The sequence below is a fragment of the Venturia canescens genome, chromosome 11, assembly GCF_019457755.1.
Source record: "Venturia canescens isolate UGA chromosome 11, ASM1945775v1, whole genome shotgun sequence".
Classification (NCBI taxonomy): Eukaryota; Metazoa; Arthropoda; class Insecta; order Hymenoptera; family Ichneumonidae; genus Venturia; species Venturia canescens.
This window is the reverse complement of record NC_057431.1, coordinates 6,317,606-6,339,847: the sequence shown is the minus strand read 5'-3', so window position 1 is coordinate 6,339,847 and position 22,242 is coordinate 6,317,606. Positions and strand designations below refer to the sequence as shown.

General features: G+C 41.9%; 2 protein-coding genes and 1 non-coding gene across 7 annotated transcripts in view; 1 reads left to right on the top strand and 2 right to left on the bottom strand.

Moving 5' to 3' along the window:
* Nucleotides 1-908: 908 nt before the first annotated feature.
* On the top strand, nt 909-981 carry TRNAR-CCU (transfer RNA arginine (anticodon CCU)). The gene has a single exon. It is a non-coding gene; the product is annotated as a tRNA-Arg (tRNA).
* An 809-nt stretch (nt 982-1,790) lies between these two features.
* On the bottom strand, nt 1,791-4,560 carry LOC122417833 (glutamic acid-rich protein-like). The gene is made up of 4 exons (XM_043431650.1): nt 4,403-4,560; nt 2,604-3,736; nt 2,375-2,513; nt 1,791-2,258 (listed from the first exon to the last, which is right to left on the bottom strand). Exons 2-4 carry the CDS (start codon nt 3,719-3,721, stop codon nt 2,058-2,060), a joined length of 1,458 nt encoding a protein of 485 aa, XP_043287585.1. The 5' UTR covers nt 3,722-3,736; nt 4,403-4,560; the 3' UTR covers nt 1,791-2,057.
* Nucleotides 4,561-5,104: 544 nt separating this feature from the next.
* Nucleotides 5,105-22,242, bottom strand: part of Hr3 (Hormone receptor 3) — an 80,047-nt gene continuing 62,909 nt past the window's right edge. For 4 of the 5 annotated variants that reach the window (XM_043431648.1, XM_043431645.1, XM_043431647.1 and 1 more), the window contains 8 exons: nt 21,500-21,727; nt 18,688-18,853; nt 17,758-17,984; nt 15,769-16,185; nt 14,262-14,534; nt 13,943-14,167; nt 13,072-13,410; nt 5,105-11,054 (listed from right to left, as the gene is read on the bottom strand). In XM_043431648.1, coding sequence (XP_043287583.1) covers nt 13,151-13,410; nt 13,943-14,167; nt 14,262-14,534; nt 15,769-16,185; nt 17,758-17,984; nt 18,688-18,853; nt 21,500-21,727 — 1,796 coding nt within the window. In that variant the 3' untranslated portion in view covers nt 5,105-11,054; nt 13,072-13,150. The remainder of the gene's footprint in view (nt 11,055-13,071; nt 13,411-13,942; nt 14,168-14,261; nt 14,535-15,768; nt 16,186-17,757; nt 17,985-18,687; nt 18,854-21,499; nt 21,728-22,242) is intronic. The other variant, XM_043431649.1, reaches the window with a different exon arrangement.

Genomic DNA, 22,242 nt, shown 5'->3' with positions numbered 1-22,242 from the left:
CAGGTTTTAATCAAATTTTCCTTTCGATACTGACGAAACGAAAATTCTCAAAAAAAATTCGAATCGACAAATTTGTTGCTCCTAGAAAAATTATTTTCTAAAATTTCAAAAAAATGTTTAGCATTTTTTATCGCTGGGAGCAAAAAAATATTCAATCGAATCTGCTGCTCGGTCAACAGGCTCGAAAAATAAATTGAAATTCCTGAATTTTTGAAAAAAAAACGTTCGAAGCAATTTTGTTGAAATAATCAGAGGGATTTTTAATGAAAATAGTGAATAATTTTTCAAAATTCAATGAAAACTGCAAATCGGAGTGAATTTTCGAATTTCAAGGTCGAAGCAACGTTCGAACTGGAGAATTTGAACTTTTCCATTTTTTCATTATTTATTATTAAAAAAAAAGGTCGGACCTGAATGCGATCGCGAAGGTCGATTTCGCCAGGAGATTTTGCGCCGGTGTACGGATCAGGAGCATCGAAAGTTTCCTAGTGCGAATGGGAAAGTGATAAAATCGTTAAAAGTCATAGAAAAGTGAAAAAATTTGTTTCGCACTTGAAAATATTCTCGAAACTCAATTTCCTCGTGGAGCTCCAACGAGGCAGTATTTGGAGAGTTTTTTTTCGTGGTTAAATTTTGTGCCACGCTGCCAGACATTTCCGAGAAGCGGCTGACTGCAGTCCGCGCATGCGCGCGCCACGGAAAACAGTCGAGAAGCGCCGAGACCACCGAGACGAGGAGTGGCAGCTCGCAGCTCCTCTCAAACGATAGAAAACACATTGTTTTTACTCAATTTCTTGGAAATATTTTTTTCACGAGATTTTTCAAGGGTTTTCGTCCATCCCTCAACGCTTCTTCGACTCCAGTCGAAATAACGTTATTTCAGACTTTTTATCTCTACCGATTAAATAGCCCCTGTGGCCTAATGGATAAGGCATCGGTCTCCTAAACCGGGGATTGTGGGTTCGAGTCCCACCAGGGGTAACGCACTTTTTTTCTCGTTCTGGCATTTTTTTTCTTCATCGACGAGAAATATATTTCGATGGACGATTTTCCGGTGGATTTGAAATCGATTTTCCTCGAATTTTCATGGCTCGCGAATGTTGCTGCAATCGTAAAACGCTGGGGAAATGGAAACGTTTGTGGAAGGAGTATTTTTCAGTGAAAATTTTTTTCGTCGTTTGACGCCTCGAGGGAACGTCACTGTAAAAAAATTTCTATGGTTTTTGTCTCTCTGCAGTGTATGCGCCTAGAATATTACGTTGGAAGACCATTGTCATAGCGAAAGTTGGCAATATTCGAGCCACCGCACCTCGTTTTGTGACGAGAAAACTCGAAGCTCCCTAAACCGAGTGAAAATCTTCACTCGGTTTAACGGTGAACGAGTTGGGAGTTGCCGATTTTTCAAAACTTGTATAATCAACGGTGTGCGAACTAAAATTTCGTTTTTTATTACGATTTTCCATGTATTAAACGTCAAAACCCACCGAGCCCTTTGGTAGTTGTCACAAAACTGTAAAAACGTGATTCGTGACTGAACATTTTCATTCAAGTATTTTGAGGAAGAACAAAGAATAATTGAACTGGAAAAATTCACTGAGTAAATTGAATAAAAAAGTTATGCACGAACAATTGGGTATTTGAGCCTCGATCTGAGAATCGAAAAATAAAAAGTCGTCAAACCCTCATTTTCTTTGCTAAAGTAGCGGATGTTTTCTCTAATGAACGTTGTTTATCGAAGTTTGTACGGAGAGCAGAAAGAGATTGGGGGGAGGTAATAAAAAAATCTGGAATCGAGTGCGATACAATTTCGTATCAATTTATTACCTACAAATGTGATTGCAACAGATTGTTAACAGTAATAATAATCGTTGGTGAGTCAAGGGATCGAGTACGATAATATTCGTGAAGATGAAAAAAAAACATCAATGAAAATTCAGCAACCGACAGTCCTTCACTCACAGCTTTCGTTTTCTTTCTTTCTTCGATTCTCGTGTACCTTCATGTAGTCTGTAAATGCAAAATTATTTGCCGAGGGTAGTGAGCGACGTAGAGAGCTGCTACGTCCGTTTTTGTTTTTGCCGACGCTCGTTCCGATTGTCACGTTTCCCGGCGAACATTCCGCTTTTCCTCATGGCGTGTAATTTCTTGTTTTTCGAAACAATTTCCGACCTTTTGCCCACGGATTTGGAGCCTCCTTGTGTGTACTCGACGTTTATTCTACGACCGTTTATCGTCGTATTGTGGAGTCCCAGTCCTTTCTGTTAATAAAAAAAGGAAAGTAAAATTTGATTTAATGATCGGTTGGTTCGAAAACAGAGTCCGAAGCTCCAAGAAAGCTTCTCCTCAGTTTCGATAGAATTTCTTGTTTACTGACCTGATAGTCGGTCTCGTTGGTCAACTCGACGTAGGCGATTCCCCGTGGGGTTTTACTCCCCGGTTTCATTGGAATCCTGACGTTCTCAACGGCTCCAACTTTAGTCAAAAAATGTTTTCTAACATCGTCCTCGGTAGCTCTGGAATTGAAATGTTAGAAAATAAAATTAACGCTGGATTCCTGAGGGCTTTTGGAGACAGAAAGCAAATTGATTTCTGTGCATACTCACTGGTAAGAAAGATTTCCCACGAAGAGAACAAATCGCTTTTTCTGCCCCGTCTCTTTCGCTGCTTCTGGACGGGCTTGTTTCTTCGCTGGGGGCTCAATCTTTTTTTCTTTTTTCGTGTTCTTTTGAACCGGGGGCTTTGATTCTTCTTCTTCGTCTTCTTCTTCTTCTTCCTCTTCCTCTTCTTCTTCCTCATCATCATCTTCTTCCTCTTCCTCTTCCTCCTCCTCTTCTTCTTCGTCGTCATCTTCTTCTTCGGATGCATTGGTAGCTTGGGATAGATCCATTTCTTCGTCGCTGTCCTCCTCTTCTTCAGCTTCTTCGACATCTTCTTCCTCCTCGTCATCACTTTGCTCTGGCTCTGCTTGTTTGACCATCACTTTTCTTTTGTCACCAGCTTTCTGTGATTTTTTTTTGTTTATTTTCGTTTCTGCGACTAAATTTTTGGGTTTTTCGGATACGTTTTTCTTGGGAAAATCTTTGGCTCTGCCGTTGCTGGTTTTTTTAGCAGCTTCTAACCTGACCTTTTCTTCTAACTTTTTAGACACGACGTTTTGAGAAGCGGCTTTGAGTTTACTTTGAGTTTGGGAGTGAGGTTGGTAAGTACCCTCCAAAATAGCCAGCTTTTTGACCAACACTCCCAATTTTCTCTTTGCTGTTTTTGTCAAGCTCTCGCGTGCCCTCATTACTTTAATTCTTTGCTGTATTTCTTCTGCTGTCAAATTTATATTCTCTGCTTTGAACTGTCCCTGCTGTTTACGCGCCTCTTGCCGATTTTCTTTCTTCTTCATGAACTTTGCTGCTTTCTTAGCAGCATTCGACGACGCTTCAGTCTTCTCCGACTTTGGCACAAGCTTGGACTCCGACTGCTTCTCCAGTTTCATTTGTTTTGCCTCTTTCTTAATTTTTTTTTTCTTTTCACCACCATTTTGAGATTTGGCTGCTCCTGCCGGAGCAGTCTCCTCTAATTTTTTCACAGGCTTCGCCTCCGACTGCTTTTCTAGTTTTATTTTTTTCACCTGTTTCTCTAGTTTCTTCAATCGCTCGCCCCCGTTTTGAGACTTTTCGGCTCCCGCTGTTCCAGTCTCCTCCACAGAACGCTTCTGCTTCTTTATCGCCATTGTTTCTCAAGTTTTCTGCAACGATTCAAACGATTCAGAAGCCTTGCAACGGCACAACATAGTTGAAAACCATTATTTTAGAGCAAAACTCATTTTCTCTCTTAAAAGTTGAAAAAAGATTTTTGCGACGCATACACATGCAAAATTCTTCATTCAAAAATCAAGCTCCGACTATCTAGTTTTCCAAATACTGTAATCGTCTCAGATTTTCCGATTTATTGACAGAGTATTGCTACAGGAACTTTGATCTACTAAATTACTTCTAAGAACAATTTTCACAATCCTGAATGTCATGGGAGTCAATATTAAGTAATCAAATTATAGCCCAGACTTGTAGTCCTTCAATACAGTAAAATTGTTTCGAATTATTCGATGTTTCGTGTAAAAAATCGAGGGTTAAACACGGAAAGGAAATCCAGAGAGGGAGTCGTTAAATTGTCAATTAAATGATGTTGGATTTGAGGATCCTTGATTGGGACGAAGATGATTGTGAGGCGAGTGGATACACGGATTTGTTTACGACACGTGTGGGAGGTTAGAAAAGTGTGGTACTTTGACTCGCGGCCAAGAAGCTCAAAAACACTGATGCGTAAAAAAAGTGCCGCCAAATAGCGTTGGAAAGTATTGTGCATTCGACAGGAAGAAAAACTATTAAAGTGGCAGAATTATAATAAAAATTACCGGGACAGTTGTCGAAGCACGTGTTAGCAGCAGCGGCAGCGTTGTTCCGGCGTCGATGATTCCTCTTCGAGCAATTGAGAGAGCAATGAGAGAATTTTGGAGGTTAAGTTCGTGTCGTGGCGTGCGGTGCGCGGCATTCACGGAGTTCGAAGAAAGCTGAGATGCGCGCGCCAGCGGTCGCTAAAATTTTATTCCATTTGTTTCCGACGGATTTCGTTAGATGGCAGGTCAGCGTCGCAAAACCGCGCGCGCTATTTCGTGCTTTGCGCCCTGCCAATAATTTCCCTCTAATTCACAAAGAAAGCATTGTTTGCTCGAACGTCTATGAATCGAATTCTTCCGTTTATTCAAAAGTCTAAATCTTTTTTCCCAATAATTAAATAATATCCATTCCATCGTCACCGCAAAGTTTAGTCTTCCAACGTTCTTATATCAAGCCTCCCCCAAAAGAAAGCCACGCGATTTCAATCGAACCATAAACTTTCACAATTCGTTTTCCCTGAATCGAACCTAAAATCCCGTGCTAAAATAAATCGTCCGTAAAATTTGAGTGTAGCTAAATTACACAGATGTGCGGTTGTGTTTTGTGTAAACATTTTTCTCAGGCTCGCATAAAATCATGTCATAATTTTGTTCCGCGTAATGGAGGTTAAGCACTAAAAAAAACGAGTGAATAGTCATAATAAAACACAAGTTTGTAACTGCATTTAAAAAACTGTATTTAATCGTTTTTTTTTGTTTCCAAGTGTCGACGTTACATGTGGTTATCTATTTAAACTTTAGATTATTTCTTCAATTAAATATATATATATTATGTATATATATATATATATATATATATTTATGTATGTATATATATATATATATATATATATACCGCATCGAACTCGTCGTGATATTTCGACACGCGCGGCACGTCGCGAGAGTTTCTTTTTTTCTTTATTTATTTAATTTTTTTTTCGCTAAAGGTACTTATAGTGTAAATTTTATCATCTTTTTTCTTCTTTTTTTTTTTTTCATTTCCTTGTCTCGTATGAATATTATGTTGTTTCTTTTCGTCTTTATTTTATTTTATTTAATTTTTTTGCGTATTTTTTTGTCTTCTTTTCGTTATTTTTCGTTTTTCGTCTACGTGTGTGTAGCTGCTGCACCTTGGCCTATTTACAACAAACAAATTTGAATAATCGATATCTCGATGAATAAATCCGATGATGTATATAATAATTAATAATTATAACAATAACGGGAAAAATAAAGAATAATTCATAATTAACTATTTATATTATTTAGTTGTTGTTTTGTTTGTTTATAATAATAATGATAATAATAGTAATAATAAGATAAAGTTTGACGATGCGCGACGCGACAAAACTGCCATTTTGTTTATTTTTCTTATAACGCCGGCTCAACTAGTAGAACGCGAGAGAGAGAGAGATGAAAATTCGAACGGCCGAGTCGACCGGCTCGTGTCGTGTTAGTTTTTTCTTTCTTTTTTTATTCTTGAAATTATTTATTCATTTATCGTCTACGTTCGTTTGTTCGAGATACGATTCCTCTCTCGTAATTCATTCTGGTTTTATTTTATTTTTGTGTATTTTTTTCTTCTCCTTCTTCGTTATTTAATATTATTTAAAACGAAAGCGCTTTATCCGGGAAAAAAATGCACACGCAGGCACGCAGGTACGGAGGGACACGCAGGCACGTTATCGCAACATTTTTTTCTCGAGCATCACACACGCCGCGCACGCGGCGCGCTGATGAAGGAAATAAATGGAAAATGGGAAAAGGCGGGGGAAATATTGCGCACCGATTATCTCACTCGTAATTTTCATGAAATCCCAACACCCTACGCGTTCTTCCCCCACTTTCTAATGCGCTACAGCAACAATACCCTTTTTTTCTACGATCGCCTATTTCCAATCACACCGCATTCTCACTTCCGCCGATAAAATCCCTTGTCGCGGCTCATTCCCCTGTTACTTTTGTTTTTTCTCGTTTTTTTTTATTATTATTTATTACCTTTCTTAATAATATCACAATGAGTCTGAAAATATTAGCGCTCACGCGCATCACTCGCGACCTTCATACTCGATTTTATCATTTATTTATCGAAAATTCGCACTCGCCACTATATTAATTATATTTTTATCGTTACGTTCGCTACTTCCTCTATAAATCAACATAAAAACCGTTACGCGATTATCACGCGTTCGCTAAGACAGATTTTTGCTCTCTCGCCCCCTCCCCTCTCCCCACCCTTCCTCCTACCGCGCTCCGCCGCCGTTTGTTAGTCGAACTACAACAAAAGTTGTGTCACATCCGTTTCGTATGTATTTCTCGTCCCGTCTTTTCGTCGCTGTCCTTTCGAACAAGTTCGATCCCCAAATATGCGTTGCTCTTAACAATGAATTCGAGTATGATTTTTAGAAAAAACGTTCGTAATTAGAGCGATGAAAATATGAAGTGAAGAGCGTCGTTAATTCGAGAAGTTTGTATCGAAATTTTGGAGGTTAGCTGCGAGAAAAATTCTCTCGCGGCAAGCACATTTCCAGTTGAAAAAATGTCTCGACATTCGTTCTGTCGAGAAATTTCGATAAAGTGAATTCGTTTGATGATTATGCGTGGTGTTCGTCTGGCGCGTACTTTTCTAAGTGTCTTGTTTTACAATACTGTTTTTTTTTTTTTTTTATCAATTTTCTCTTTTTTAAATATTAACTCGTGTATATAAAATTAAATATTAACATATACATGAGAATTCATGTATGTCGCTATAAAGGAGAGAAAAATCTCTAAGGCGAAAGACACGAAATAGTCGAAACGATCGAATACCACTCGTAAGAGGCAAACCCTCATTTGACTCCCTCTAGCTCACCGTCTCCTTTCCTCTTTAAATTCTATGCCTTATTGAAAATTGATTACGTATAATCAGTCCGAGAGTCGGCGAACGCAGCCGCGAAAGTGTGTTTATCCAAACGCTAAGTACGCTAAATATTAATTGATTCGCAATAATTCGCATTAACCTGTCGCGAGAGCGAACCGAGTCAATAATTTTCGGCCGACATTTTGCGAACGACCTTCCGAGCTCGGCTTGCTCGCTCTCGTTGGCGTCGAAGTTTTGTGTCAGTTTCGCGAGTGTAAATGGAGCTCCCGTAGATTTTCCGCTCTCCATCGTCTCTCGTTTCGCCAATATTTCTCCGTCATTTTTATTTCTTCGAGCCTCTGTTCATTTATCTCGTGTGTCAAAACGCGTGTTGTGTGCGTGCGTGCGTGCTTGCGTGGTCCTGCTGAAGGAGGCGTGGCTTCGCTGCGGCGGTTCGAAAAATATACAAGTCGAAATTTAGAATCTCGGTACAAAAGGCCATCATCCGCGCTACATTCACCACGCACTGTATTTTCCTCGATTTATCGATAAATCGCTTGTAACTCGACCTCCTCATTTTTCGACGATCCAATAAAAACCTTTTCACGCATATTATTTTACGACGCACTTTGTATTTCCTTACACCTTGTGTTCTCATTATCTCCGTCGCCGCCATTACCAACTTTCGCACATTCACTCGACATCGCTCTCGCGCTCCAACTCACACTCGTTATTTCAGCCCCTAAGATTTTTTATTTTATCTATTACGCGGATATAATATCTTCGTTATTTATGCAAGAAATAAATTTTCTTTTTCCATCTCTTTTACGTGTGTCATCTTGTCTCTTCGCTCGTCCTTACATATTTTTCATTAATTTTCGTCATTTTTTGTTTTTCGCATTCGTTTTTTTTTATAATCGATAGATCTCGCTACGCTTTGTTCTCTTCGTTTTTAAATTCCTCTCTGATTCTCTGTTTCTCATTTATTATACTTTTTTTTATTACAATTTATTAACGCCTATGTATTACGTCGCTTCGTGTGTTACTTTGTCGTTATTTATATTTTTATGTTAATATTATTATTATTATCATTATTATAACGCAACGGAGGGGGAGAGAGGAAGAGAGAGAGTGAGAGACTCGTGAGTTTTTCTGCCTACAGGGCTCGCGGCTGTCGGCTGTCGTCCAAGCGTGTGGTGTGTGTGCGTGTGGGTTCTGTTTCTGTTCGCAGTGTTTACTTCTGATTCTTCGGTGTTCAACCCCCGTTTTCGACGATCGAACATCTCCAGGCTCGCCGACAGTGGCCCGCATCCATTTTTTGTGTAAATTGTCGTTTTTTTTTTTTAAATATTATCTTAACATATTCGTTCGATCGGAATCGTCTCGCTCTCGCTTCGGTTCGTTTAATGCCCGCTGCGGCTCCTCGCGCAGCTCTGACAGGTACGTGTTTTGCCATTTTTCATAGTTTTCGTGTTTTCTACCGCGCTCGCACCAACACCAAATTCCGAAAACACAATTCTGCGGCGATCGATTTTTAGAAAAGGCTTTTCACTTTTTTGCATGGTCACTTAGATTTTTGGGCGAAAACAAATTTCCCCGGCATGACGCTCATGCGAGGAGACACTTTTTTTTGTTTCGAGGAAATTCGACAAAAACGACGAAGTATTCCGATCGCAGATTTGTGTCTTCGCAATCACGATTTCAATCACGAAATATAAACTTTTTCTTCTATTTTTCTACGGAGGCTGGTCAAAATTTGCGAGCTTTTTCGTTCCGATACAACTTCCCGGCGTTCGATCCACTCGCGCTTCACACGGCGAGACCACCGCGGTGATCGTTTCCCAGTTTTTATTACGTTCGTCGAATCACCTTCGACGTCTTGGTTTTTATACTTTTTTATGAGGACATTTTCGCCCGGAAAATGGCCTATTTACAATCAAAATTCGGCTCTTTTCGGAGGCACGATTTCGCGAATGTTTTTTTTAAGTGGAAAGGAAAAGGAGTGGGGGGGGCGTGCAAGGAACGTGAAATTTTGTCCGAGTGTTCGACGCTCCTCGAATAATCAGCATTCAAACAAACGCCGTATTATCCGTCAACGTTTTTAAATTCTTTATTTTTTATTTTTTATTCATATATATATATTTATATATATTATTATATAAAATGTAACTCGAAATTGTGACAATAATTTTCCTATTCGAAACGTGTGTATCGTAGAGTGTGTGTTTTTTCGTAATTTTTATTTTATTTATTTTTTCATTCGTAGAAATGAATCCCCCGTTGGTCAGTCGCGCTAATTCGTATTCCATCGTATTTTCTTATCTCGGTCGCAGCAGAAAGTGTCTCCGCGAGTGGGCGAGGCTGATAATGTAGCGTGTGTCGTTTCTACAGTTTGTGTGTTTCTCACTAATAACAAATGAATTCTATTCGTTAATGCGTTAATCGATGAAAGTTTGACACTTATTCGCGCTCGGTTGTTTCAACGGTTTCCTCATCATTCTTCGATGCTCGGAGTGTCCTTGATTTTAGTGTGTGGCGTGTGTCTGCGGTTTTCAAGTGTCAACAATAGTTTAACGGTATTTAGCGCACTCCCCGACGCGTCCTTCGCCGTCCCTTGCCGCGTGCTTTAGCCCCCCATATTTCGATCGAAATAAATCCTTCACCTTTCGTTTCTGTCCGCTTAAGCTATTTACGTCTTCGTTTATTTCTTTTATAATTTTTAATATTTTTACGTCCGTTTCTTCGTTTGTATATTTGTACGCGAGTGCAAAACATCACTTCCGGTTGTTCGGGCTCGTCTTCGTCTCCTCGCGTTTTCCTCTCGCATTCCACGATAGTATCACAAAACCTCCGGTCCTTAAAATTTCGTGGTAAAAACACAAATAATAACGATCCTCGTAAGCCTCTTTTTGAGCCGAAAAACCTCGAGGAATTTGCCCAGCAAGCTCGATTTTACGTCATTTTTTTATAACCTCCGTTGCGTTTGTGTGTCCGAACCGCGAGTGTGCCGCCAGAGTTTCGTCGTCAGTCTTCGTGAGCCTCGGGAGCAGGGCGAAGAAGGCGGGAGGGGGGGAGAATGGGAACGCTGTCGCGCGCGCGAGAAATATTTACGTATTTTTTAAGCGTGTCCGTTCCTTTTGAGGTTATGAACCTTCCTTACGTTCGTTCCTGTCGCGATATCTCCGTTTACGTCTCTCTCTTTTTAGCCCCATCTCTTTTTATATCACTATATCCAAATAAAAGCTTCGAACTAATATCTCGCCCCGCGGAGAAACACACGCACTTGCAACAGCCTCGAACAAAAACAACAGTCACGTGTCCCACGAGCAAACTTCGACGAATTCTTCGAGAACGACGATTCTGCCAATTCCTCAACGCTCCCATCATCTCGCTCCACACTCGAGACGCTTTTTCTTTTTTTATCCACTTCCTACATCTTTCTCCCCATTCCACGTACTCCCCCGGTCCTCTCCCCCTCTCTCAACCTTAATTAGTCAATAATATACTTTGTGTATGTATCATAACAACCGATAGCTCATCTATATATATACATACACACGTACCATTGTGTTTTCTCGTGTATACATATATAGATATATTAATCTTAAATTAATATATATGTGTACATATACATATACATATATATACATAAATAAATATATATTATTGTATATATATTTATATATGTATGTGTTTATATACACTTTATGTTGCTTCTCATGTATATATACTTTATATATAACAATGTTATGTTTATTTAAGGCCCAATATGTTCAATACGAAGGAAATAATCTGAAACAGAGAGAGAGATTTTGAGGTTAGGCGAGTGGTAAGTTTGAAGCTTTATTTCGATCGGTTTTCTTGTTTTTTTTTTTATACTTTTACGTACGGGGGGGAAAAAAAATTGTAAAAAATTGTATAATAACTCGTAGACATGACACGTCCTTTAAGGAGCTTCGGTACAGAAGTATAAAAACCGCCAAAATTTCCTTAGGGAAAAACAAGGTTGGGACAAGTACATTGATGCTTCCGTGTTTCCTGATCATATCACGAAAAATTTAATAAAAATTTTATTAAAAAAATGATTAAGCCAACTGTAAATAATTTCAGATATTTAAGTATTGAAAAAAAAAAACAGTACATTAAAAACAATACAAATCTGTAATTCTTTTGTATAAAAAGTAAAATAAATTCTTTTGTATAAAGTAAAGTAAAATGAAATGAAACGATGCCCCATTTTTCTTATCTTATTCTAACTAAATCAATTTTAGAAAAAATTCCATCCAAGTTACTTACAGCATTAAAATTAATGATATCAATTCGAGGCCAAGTATTTTCTAATAGAAAAAAGTTACTACTTCAGTTACTTTATTAAGAAATTGATCAAATTTGGTGATAATGTTCTTCAACATCAAGTGCGAAAACACAATTTTTTTCAAAATTTTCTTCTACATAGTTATCGAGTAATTACGTATTAAAGCAGATTTCTTATGCCCTGAATGTATACCTCAATTTGTGGAAACGCTATGCTTATAGACGTGAACTTTAGTGATCAATTACTCGATAACTGTGTAGAAGAAAAATCTTAAAAAATTTGTATTGTCAAATTTGGCACTAAAGAATATGTTGACGAAATTTTATAAAATTGTGAACTTTTTGAAATTTGTTATGTTTTTAGCATGGTTTAGCATGGCAAAATTGTATCGCCTGTACCGAAACTTCTTAAGGTCACACACTCACGAGACTGGTGCAAATTTGCAGTTCGACTTTGAAAAACTTATCAGTTTGTTCATGAATTAATGGAATTAATCTTACGAGACTTTTTGGGGGTAAAAATTCCTTAGCTATGGATTAGAATCATTGAAAAATGGAAAAATCAAGTTTTTATGTAGAAAAATGGGCAAATTGAGGAAAGGGATTTTGAAGTTTTAGACAGTTGGAATTTTCGTGGGTGTACATTTACGAGTGTGCTGTCTACGGGATAATATTGTGCAATATTATTGCACAGTGTTATTCTAGGGGCATGGAGCGCATATATAATTTAAACTCGCTCAAACTTGTGTTCAATCATTGCCCAATGTTTCAATACTATCTTTACACGCTCTTTGGTTTAAACTTTGTTATTTTTTCTGCGTAGAGGAAACCGAGGAAACTGTGCTGACTCGACGATGAAAGTAGGATTATTAATGCTCTTTTGCTACGGTTAATGCTGTTTTCATAATCGAAATTCACAACGTAGTTAAATCGAAAACGCTCGAATACAAGCGTTTGGAAATTTACTATGGTACACAGTAAAATTTGGACAGTGCCGGATTTTATTGAAAATGAGCCCATTCTGAGGGCTCCAACAAGTTTTTTAGTTTTAAGTAATAAAAATGAGTGTTTTCGATATTTTTTAAGCATGTACTTGAAAAGTAATGGACTGTTTGGATATTTTTTCAGGTTCTCGCCAGAACTGGGATCAAGATTGCGGGAACTGAGACAGCTTTGGAGATTTGATGAGAAATTTTGTGACTGGAAGTTTAAAACTTGGGGTTTTTGGGGTCGCTGATTACGAATATGCACTCAAACTGGCTGAGATCTGGCATAAAAATGAGTCTCTGAGGTTTTATTAATGAATGAAAATTCAGATAGTGGAAAAGGGAGCGTTTGCTAATATCGTAGGAACGTTAGGAAGCAGAAATTCTCGTATTTGCCAGTAGAGAAGCTGTTGGGTAACTAAAAATTGAATAGAAAAGGGGTCACCGAGGAAACGATTAAGGAGGAAAAGCTCCGATCGAATTAGGGGCTAATAAATTTGAGTGATAACCTTGACAGAGCAAGGCCCCGTATCAGTCGCGTTCCGCGTCGTCCGGGAGCGTCGGGTCGCCCTGCGCCCCGTCGGTAGTTCAGCTGTCGACGCTGAATAGCTCTTTGTGAAGGGCCGGAAATTCGAGATGCGGCTGCGATCTCTTGAACTTGGCCAGTGCGTCCATGTGCAGCTGGGATATTTCCCGAAGCTGCGGTATTTTTGCGAGCATTGCGTCACATACTGTTACGTCACCCTTTATCGGCGCTACGTGGTTGCGATCCAACTCCCACCTCAACGCTTTTATCACCGCTTGCGACAGCCTCGTTATGTCCGCCAGTCCTTTCAGTCCCGGCCGATCTGTTATAACAAGAAATCCAAAAAGACTAAAGTTTTCTCTTCTCCACATCACTTGGGATGAAATTGAGAGTTGCATTATGCACTTTATTTCAGGAACCAATTCTCGAGCTAAAAGTTAATGGAGCTAAAGTTAATGAGGCTGAAGGTTCTTTTGAGGCAGATACTGCGAAAACCGTTGGAGATAGAGCTCAGGCCCATGGGACCAAATTTGTAAACGATGAAATTTTCTAGAAAAAAGTCCCCGGCGGTTTTTTTCTATCCTCAGTACTTCAGCCTTAAAAGTTGGTCGAAGTACCTGACTTCGAAGTTTCGTGGAAACATGGCTTTCGAGGTGGTTTTCGGCTTGAATTACTGAAGATAGAAAAGCGAGGTGAAGAGCTTTTTTGTTGGAAATTTCATGCTGCACGTATTGAGTCTAATGGTCTTTTGCTCTATCTCGAGTAGTTTCATTCTTAGAGCCAATTGAAAATATGCGAATCCGATAAAAAGTAGTTTGAAAATGATAATTATTCGATTCAATCGTAATACAAACCTGGACTGAGGAGCACAGCGGCGCTGTATAACGAGAGTTCGGTCTCTGTGAGTTTGAGCTCGGCGACGTTTCTCGCAAGCTCAAAAACGCACGAAACGAGTTTCATTTCGGCGGTGTCGGTGGTATAAAACGCGTCTTGTGGTAGCATCGTGTCACCGTAAAGAACGCAGTTTTGTTGGAGATCGAGGTACCTGCTCATTCGTAAGACAGCCAATTCGAACGAACCTACAGAAGGTGTTGGTGGCGTGATTATTCGGAGTTTCGAAAATGAAGCAATAAAATTGGCTTTCTTCTTTTCACTGGGAGTGCCAAAACTTACCGGCTTTTAGAAGAACTATCTGATCGTCCTGTGTGAGCTTAAGAAAGCCCGGTACCATTTTAGCAAATTCGATAATTTGCTGAATGACCGTCGTCAATTTTTGAGCGCACTCGAGCCAGAGTTGTTCGTGCGCCATGTTTTTGTAGTAAATGAGCTTAGTGAGATCGTGAGGTCTGCGAAACGACTCTTGAATCTCGTCCGTTTTCAGCAGGCAGGTCCTCAAGTGAGCGTCTTCTATCGTCTTCGATAACAATTCGTTGAGTTCCGCCGGATCTGTAGAAATCGTTTCAATCGATCACTCATCAAAATACAATTATTCGGCAATGTCTCGCTCGCCCCTCCGCCTTTCTCCAACGAACGAACCGAATAAAAATAAGACATGGACATCGATATATTCATGATCATTATGATTATTGAGCCAAGAAGTGAATTCTAACGCGCTAAACCGCGACGACAGCCGGAAGAGAAAACGTTGTCCCTTTTCGCGCCTTTTTCGCTCGCTACGTACTTCGCAACGTTCAAAACTCAACGATAACATGTTAGTAAACAATTTGCATATAAATAGCGCACAGATATTGACAAACGTGCAAGAATTATTGCGTTCGTGTATTTTTTTGTGCTATGGTGCAGCGCAAATAGCATGGGATTAGTTGATGCGAGTATGTGCAAGGAACAAAGTGCGGTGCTGTGAAGAAGAGGCCGAGCTACGGGGCTGCGAGGTGAATGGAAAAAAAAAATTACGACTTTGCTCGAACAAGATTGTGTGCGATTTCAAGAAGCACGAGCCGACAATAAAACGAGTCACAACAAACAATAGAATCGAAAAAGCTTGTGATAATGAGACTTGGTACGGAGATAAGGGCTGAGATTATTTACGAGAATATCGTACACAGTTACGGAGTGTCGTGATCGATGGTGTTGAGTGTAAACTGGAGTGTGGACCAAATGATCAAGTGAAAAAGTCTCAGGACGTTTGTTCATCCGGTTTTCTATTAATAGGTGATAAATTGTTGAACTCGCAAGTACCAGAGAGCTGGTTGGAAGTGCAGCAAAAAGGATAAGAACCACTATTGTGGATGGGAAGTTTCCAAAAGTCCGAAGAAACGAATGCGTTGTTTCCATCGCCTCCCCCGTCCGAACTACTGAAGCTAGAGGAGTGGCGCGGGGGACTTTTTTCACGGGAATTTGATCCTCTACAAGATTGGTCCTATGGGTTTTTGCTCCATCTCCCACCGTTTTAGCAGAATTCGCGAAAAACTCGCTAACCGGAAGCTCTCATGAGAGCGCAAGTTCTTCAAGGCCTTTTGCTAGTATTTTGGACTCTCATTGTTAAAGATCCCCATTGATGGTCAACTCCCGACCCAAGATTGTTTATTTAAGCAAAAAATCGCAGCTCCCGGCCAGAGGAAAAAGGTGGGAAATAGTATCGCGGGGTTTCGTCCGCACAAAGAAGAGATGATAGAAGAAGTCATGCACGTGCAAGAGGGACACAAACGTATAATCTCACATCTCGCATGGGACATACTGGGCAGACTAGGGACATCATCGTCCTCGGTTGGGTTGTCGAGCCTCTGATGTTGACCACTGAGAAAGGTCGTAGAGTCGACGATCGTGTACGAGCCATGAGCGAGGCTCGCGAGTTCGAGGGTCGTCGTCGCCGTGTTGCTCTCTTGTTTAACCGCGACGATTCCACCGCCGCTAAGCGAAGAGCCGCTACCGGCGCCTCCCGCTGCATTCAGGCTCCCGTTATTCGAGCTACTTCCGCTTGAACCGCCGCTTCCGCTATTTCCACTACCTCCGATACCACCACCTGTTCCACCACTATTACCCCCACCCCCGCCACCACCACCACTACCCCCGTTATTATTACCCCCTCCGCCGGTACTCGTTCCGCTTCCGGTCGTCGAAGCGGACAGCGATTTTCCTAATTTCGTCGGGAGGGCACACAATTCTCATGTAGTACAACACACGCCAGGCATCGCATCCCATCATCGATACACTCGAATCAAGACATTTACTCATCGAACAAAGTGCCATTCGGTCGGACGAGAAAATCCTCGATACAATTTCTTTTCTTCATTTTAATCGTCTTCGAGCATTAAAAAAACATGAATCCACCATTTTCTCGTCCAACTACATGGACTTTGCACGATGAGCCACTGTTTTTTTTATCAGTGTCTCCTATAATCGTGGCAAACGCTCGTCGGAGAGAATCAAAATGTTATTTTTACCGTGGATTCACACTAATGTGACAGCCAGTTGAAAAAACACATTTATCCGGAAGCATTTTGCGTTGTGGATCCGAATAAAAGCTTGTCATATAAAAATGATATTAATGTTGACGCTTCAGGCAACGTTCTGCTAATTTCAACACCCTCAAATTTACTGCAACAATCATTCAAAATGGCCGATAATCCGAATTCGATAAGCCTGGATATCAAAGTTGATTGGATACTCCGAATAAATAATAAGAATGATAATAATTATCTAAAAAATTGCAGATTTTTATATCACCATTATTATTGGACGGTAATCTCAACATCTGAATTCTCTCCACGTGCTTAATCACCGTTTTGTTTTGTTTTTTCTTTTTAATCGCTGAGTTTACGTTCGATATTCTTCGCTACGATTGCTTGCAGTGCCCGAATTCATTATCGCGAAAAAAAAATAATAGAAATTAAAAGTTTGGCGCTTATGGCATTGATCGACACGCTCGCGGGTCGTGTTTTAAGATTTTTCATTCGCGACACGTGGACCGGACGGACGTGACTCGAACAGGGACAAACAACTTTCGCGGGATAACGCAATGACAAATGTTTTGTGAGATTCCGAGGAAAGCCGGGCAAAGCGGGCTACGCGAGGATGGATTTAGTGGAGTTTTAAAAAAATTTCAATCTCTTTCGTTTACACGGCGATTTGGAGTTGAAATTGAAAACTTTGGATTCAGCGGGAAATTTTGTAATGAGAAAACAAATTTATAGTCCACTTTGCTCCGGTTTTTTCGTCTGGCAGTGATGTCCAGCCGTGACCAGAAGTAGTTGGCACGCGCAGTTGCCTCGTGTTTTTTCAACGGAGTTAAAGAAATTTTGAGTTTTTTGCGAAACCTTGAAATATGCACTGGGCAAAAAGTTAGCACGGCTGTTCGCACTTTCAATTGATCTAAAAGCCTTGGAAATTTTCCATCCAGTTTCGAATACTTTTGGCCAGAGCTGCTGCAAAAAATGCTGGTTATTGGAGCAGCAGGGAACGACGAATGTTCAACGCGGTACGTCGAATGCTCGAAATATTTTGAATAAAATAAAAAATTGAAATTAGAGAAGCTGAGTGATGAGAAACAATACGAAATTAGATTTTTTTTGCGGCAGGGCATACGCGAGTGCGTTAATGAAAATTTCGGAACCGCGCGGCACTAAAGGCCCAAGTTTTTTTTTGGATCCGCGTTTGTGTAATTTTGTCAAGTCGATGTTAAAAGAGAGAAAATAAAAATATAAATTACCCGTGGTGACGACGCTCGGCAGTACACCGGCGGTGGGAGTTACGTTTGGCGTGTCCGGTGCAACAGCGTCGACCTGCGTCTGATTCGGTCGCGGGTCGTAGGCTGTCGTACTGTCGACGTAATCGGCGCTCAGCTCGTAATTCGTCATTGCCTGGTGATTGTAATAACCACCCGAGCCACCTGTGCCCGCTCCTGGCGACGAGTATTCGCTTCCACCGTACGTATAGCTGATGAACAAATTTATGGAGCCAGAGAATATAGAAAATCACCGTTTCGTTGTTTCGTTCATTCGTCATTCGTTGGACAATCGATGTACGAGTACGTCGGAATGACGAATTGAGAAAAAATGGTTGGACGTGTAAGTATATAAAGACGCGGTAGCGACTTGACGCCAAGTATTAAAAAGAAAAAGTTTGACGAGGTAGCAACGGTTCCCGATACTCAACGCTGAAACGGTCCGAGTTAGAGAAAAACTTCACAGGACCAATATCGTAGAGGACAAAATTTCGCAAAAAAAAGTTATACGAAGTATTTTTCTATCTCGATAACTGCAGCTTTGAGAGCTGAAAGCGTCATCGGACTCTTGAAATCCAATCATTTTTGCTATCAACTCCCACGCTTTAAATATCCAAGATAGAAAGGTGTCGCCGGGAAGTTATTTTTCCAAAATTTCATCCTCTACTAAATTGGTCCTGTGGACTTTTCACGTATCTCGAACCGTTTAGGCAGAAAGTCTTCTCAAACCGGAGCCGGATTTTCCAGGTTTGGAAGCTGCCCCGCGTGTAAGACGTGAGGAGACCTTTTGACGTGGGATTTGCTACTGAATTCAAATCCACACGAGTAAACTCGAGTATTCGTAACCAAATAAGCTCGGATTCAGTGGCTACAAAGAGAATAATTGTTCGGCCGTTAAATCCGGCGAATACTGACCCGCCGTTGTACGAATGATGTTGGTCGGAGCTGCTTGGAGTCTGGTGTTCAAAGACGCTGCTGTCAGGTGCAGTTTCGGACGCAGCTCTCATCTGCGCCCTGTGAAATCTGACTTCGTCCTCGACCTTTTCCCGCTGCTTCTTCGACATTCGTCCGAATTTAACGGCTGTAAGAAGAAAATGAAAATGATGAGAAGCCTTATTTCCCGGCCTCGACGATGGCTCGGTGAGTGCGAAACGAAGTTTTGCGAGCAGCGAATTTGAGCGGGAAGTTGGTGATCCGGGGGAAGGAACGAGTCCGTCGAAGAGCGAAGGGAATCGTTCGAAGGGCGCGCATAATCGCGCGAGTTCCTGTGAAAGTCTCTGGGCGCGTGGTCCATCGTCGTGTGTTGTCGTTGCGCGCGCGATCCCCCGTCGATCGGAGGAGAGAAAAGGGCGCGCATGCGCCGGCGTTCCCGAGCGCGCGCGAGACGCGGGGGAACGCGGAAGCGTTGGCTCGGTGCGAGTGACGTCAGGCGCATACGTCACGAGGGTACGAACCGCTGGTAGACGCGGCTCTGTACCGTCGTCTACCATGCGACGTGGCGCGTGAGTGTGTGTACGTGTTCCCTACAGCGCTAGTCGAAGCGACGTTGGTATCGTCGACAAGAAGAAGTGCGTTAAGGGGAGGAGTGGGAAGGTGGCTGGGGGAGACGGCAAACTCGGCCATGTGACGTCGGGTCAGCTGCGAGAGCAGCGGCAGCAGCCGCGAGAGCTTTTGTTTTGTTCCTCTTATACCGGGCTTCACAACGAATCCGGCCTCGTCTCTCTGTTTGTTTTCATTCTTCGTTTATGCGATATTGAGAGCGGAATTTACTGATTTTCCCGCAAATAAAGGTCTTCGGGAAGCTCGCCAAAGCGGCCGATCATAATCGAGAAAATATTCGTCATGTGCTGCTTCACGAAGACGCGAAGAAACAAACGAACAAACGAAAAGATGGAACGTCCAGAGGGCGTTGTAGGAAGAGAGAACAACCAGCGAGAGGCAAACGCAGCGCCTTCACGAGACACAATGGGCATGCAAAGAGAGGAGGCGAGGAAGGCGCGCGAGGAGCGACCGAGGCGAAGGGTGATCGACCGAGAGTCGAGAGAAAGAGAAACGGGCAGAGCGACAGAGAACTCGATACGACGGTATAGTGTACTACGTAAACACGCATACACACGTCCCCCCCCATGTGTGTGTGTATAAAGTTTCGGCCCCGAGAGCATGCCAGCGACGACGAGGAGCGACACCAGGAAGAGAATTGTCCGCGAGTGAGAAACAAGCTTGAGCTGCATTTTCTACATTTTTTAGTGTAACCTCGCGCGCCCCTTGCTCCTCGGAGTAAGAAGAAACTTCGGTTCGTGAAAATTTCTTCGATCGCGAACCAAGGAAAATGGTTTGTGAGAAGAAACACGCGATGCGGTTTTTCACCAATTGAAGAACTCGGCAAAGACGAGAGTCTCCGGTAAAATTAGTTTTGTAAGCTCTTCGACTAACAGAAATAACAGTTTGATATGAAGCGACCGCAAAGCAGCCAAATTCATAAACCCTTTCGGCTCTTTTCAGAACGAACACTGCTCGCTTAACGCCCAGGGAATACGAGCCCGTTAGTCGCGGTCGACGACCGAGGAACGGAGAGAGACCGAGAGCGCGGAACCTCGCCGCCGGTCCTCTTCTGTTGTACCGTTACATTCACGAAAATTTCGTGCTGCAGCACGGAGGGGAGCCGTTCAATTTTTTTCGTTCTCTGACGGATTCTCGTTAGTGCTGTCGGGCGTAATGCCAATAAGGAACATCGCGATACGAATGTACGGGCTTTGTTTTCCTTCGCCTGAGGCGAGATCCACGATAATGCGAATGAGGAAACAGATTTAGTGAGCTTAATTCGTTTTTAAGGCGTTTTTCGTTGTTTTTTGATTTTTTATTGTTACTTTTTCGTGCGTTTCAACGTTTCGAACACTTCGGCTGATATTTATCGTTGATACGTCAATCGAGGGGAACTATTTTGATGAATAATGAAGTATTTCATCAACTAACGAGAACCGAACGATTTTCATGGATATCTGGCATTCGACACCTTCCCTCGTACACTCGTCGCCCGCGATTAATCGTCCGAATGTAAAATTCAGTTCGGGATCCAGATTCAGAGCGAAAAAGTCTATCAGCGTCTTGTTGAGGGCCAATTTCGTAGAGTGTGAAATTCTTGACACGAGAGCTCGAGACAGAAAATTTTGATTTCCACAATGAAATTTGAACAGCTCGGAGTAATAGTATTTGTGCAAACTCCGGGCAGCGTTTTCCCGAGGCCTTTTTAGAGCTGAATTACCGGAGACAGAAAAGATTCTCCAGGACCTTTTTCGCAGGAAATTTGATCCTCTAAAAAATCGGTTCTATGAGTTTTTGCTCTATTTCTAACCGTTTCGGAGGTAAGTCGAAAAACATAATGGAACTTTTCGTATCGGTGTTGAATCTCAACTGAAGTTTAATTCTTTGCCACCCTATATAGGCGCGGAGATGCAAATATGTGTACAAGCGCGTATGGGGAAGCGAGGAAGATCGGAGAGAGCTCGTTCCGATAAGAACGGGTCCGAGGAAAGGGACTCGAGGCTGATAAGGGGTCGTGCACCCCGCCGGCTGCTTCCAGCATGCAGCCTGTTCTCGTCGCCGGATCGCGTTCACGCTCTTTTCCTTCGTACCGATATTTAATCGGTGTCAATAAACCGGGGCTTCTGGCCCTTCAAATGTTCCCCAGGAGGAGGTGCAATCGTTTTGAAAACGTTGAAGAACTCACCATCTCTGGACATGCCAAGCCGAAGGCACTTTTGGAGCCGGCAGTACTGACACCGGTTCCGATTGACACGATCGACCACGCAGTTCTTGTTCCTCGGACATTGATAGTTCACGACCGCGGACTGTGACCTCCTGAAGAAACCCTTGCAGCCCTCGCACGTGATAACTCCATAATGGACGCCGCTGCTCTTGTCTCCGCAAACCTTACACGGGATTATCTCGATCTGGGCTGAAAAACATTGAAAAACAACAAAACGTCAATTTTCGTCCAGATCCACACAGCCAACAAAATACACGCGAATTTACAGCAAAACTATTGAAAGACGCGGCAGCGTCTCGACGCCAAGTATTAAAAAAGCAAGTCAAGATGTGCAGCGTATCTATACTCGAGATTGCTCGATTTTCCCTGACTCGTGAATTCCACCCATTCCTCGAGAATGGGCTCGACGAACAAAACGAAATTCCCACAAGCAATGGGATTAATGCGCCCCCGACAATTTTTCCCTCCGACTTCCGGGAATCGTTTAATTTATAGTCGTTAAAACAAGGGGTTTTGAACGAACGATTGAAAATTTGCGATAGAATAAGTTGCGAGGCCGATCAGGCCGGAGAGAGATTCCTCGAATCGGAGGGTTTCCGATTCTCAAGAATCGAGTTTCGGTTTCCCAGTCGTTTCTCTCCCCGTCCCGTGTCGCCTAGACCGCGTGTGCTCTCGTCGTTGGCATCCGCGTGAACGATGATAAG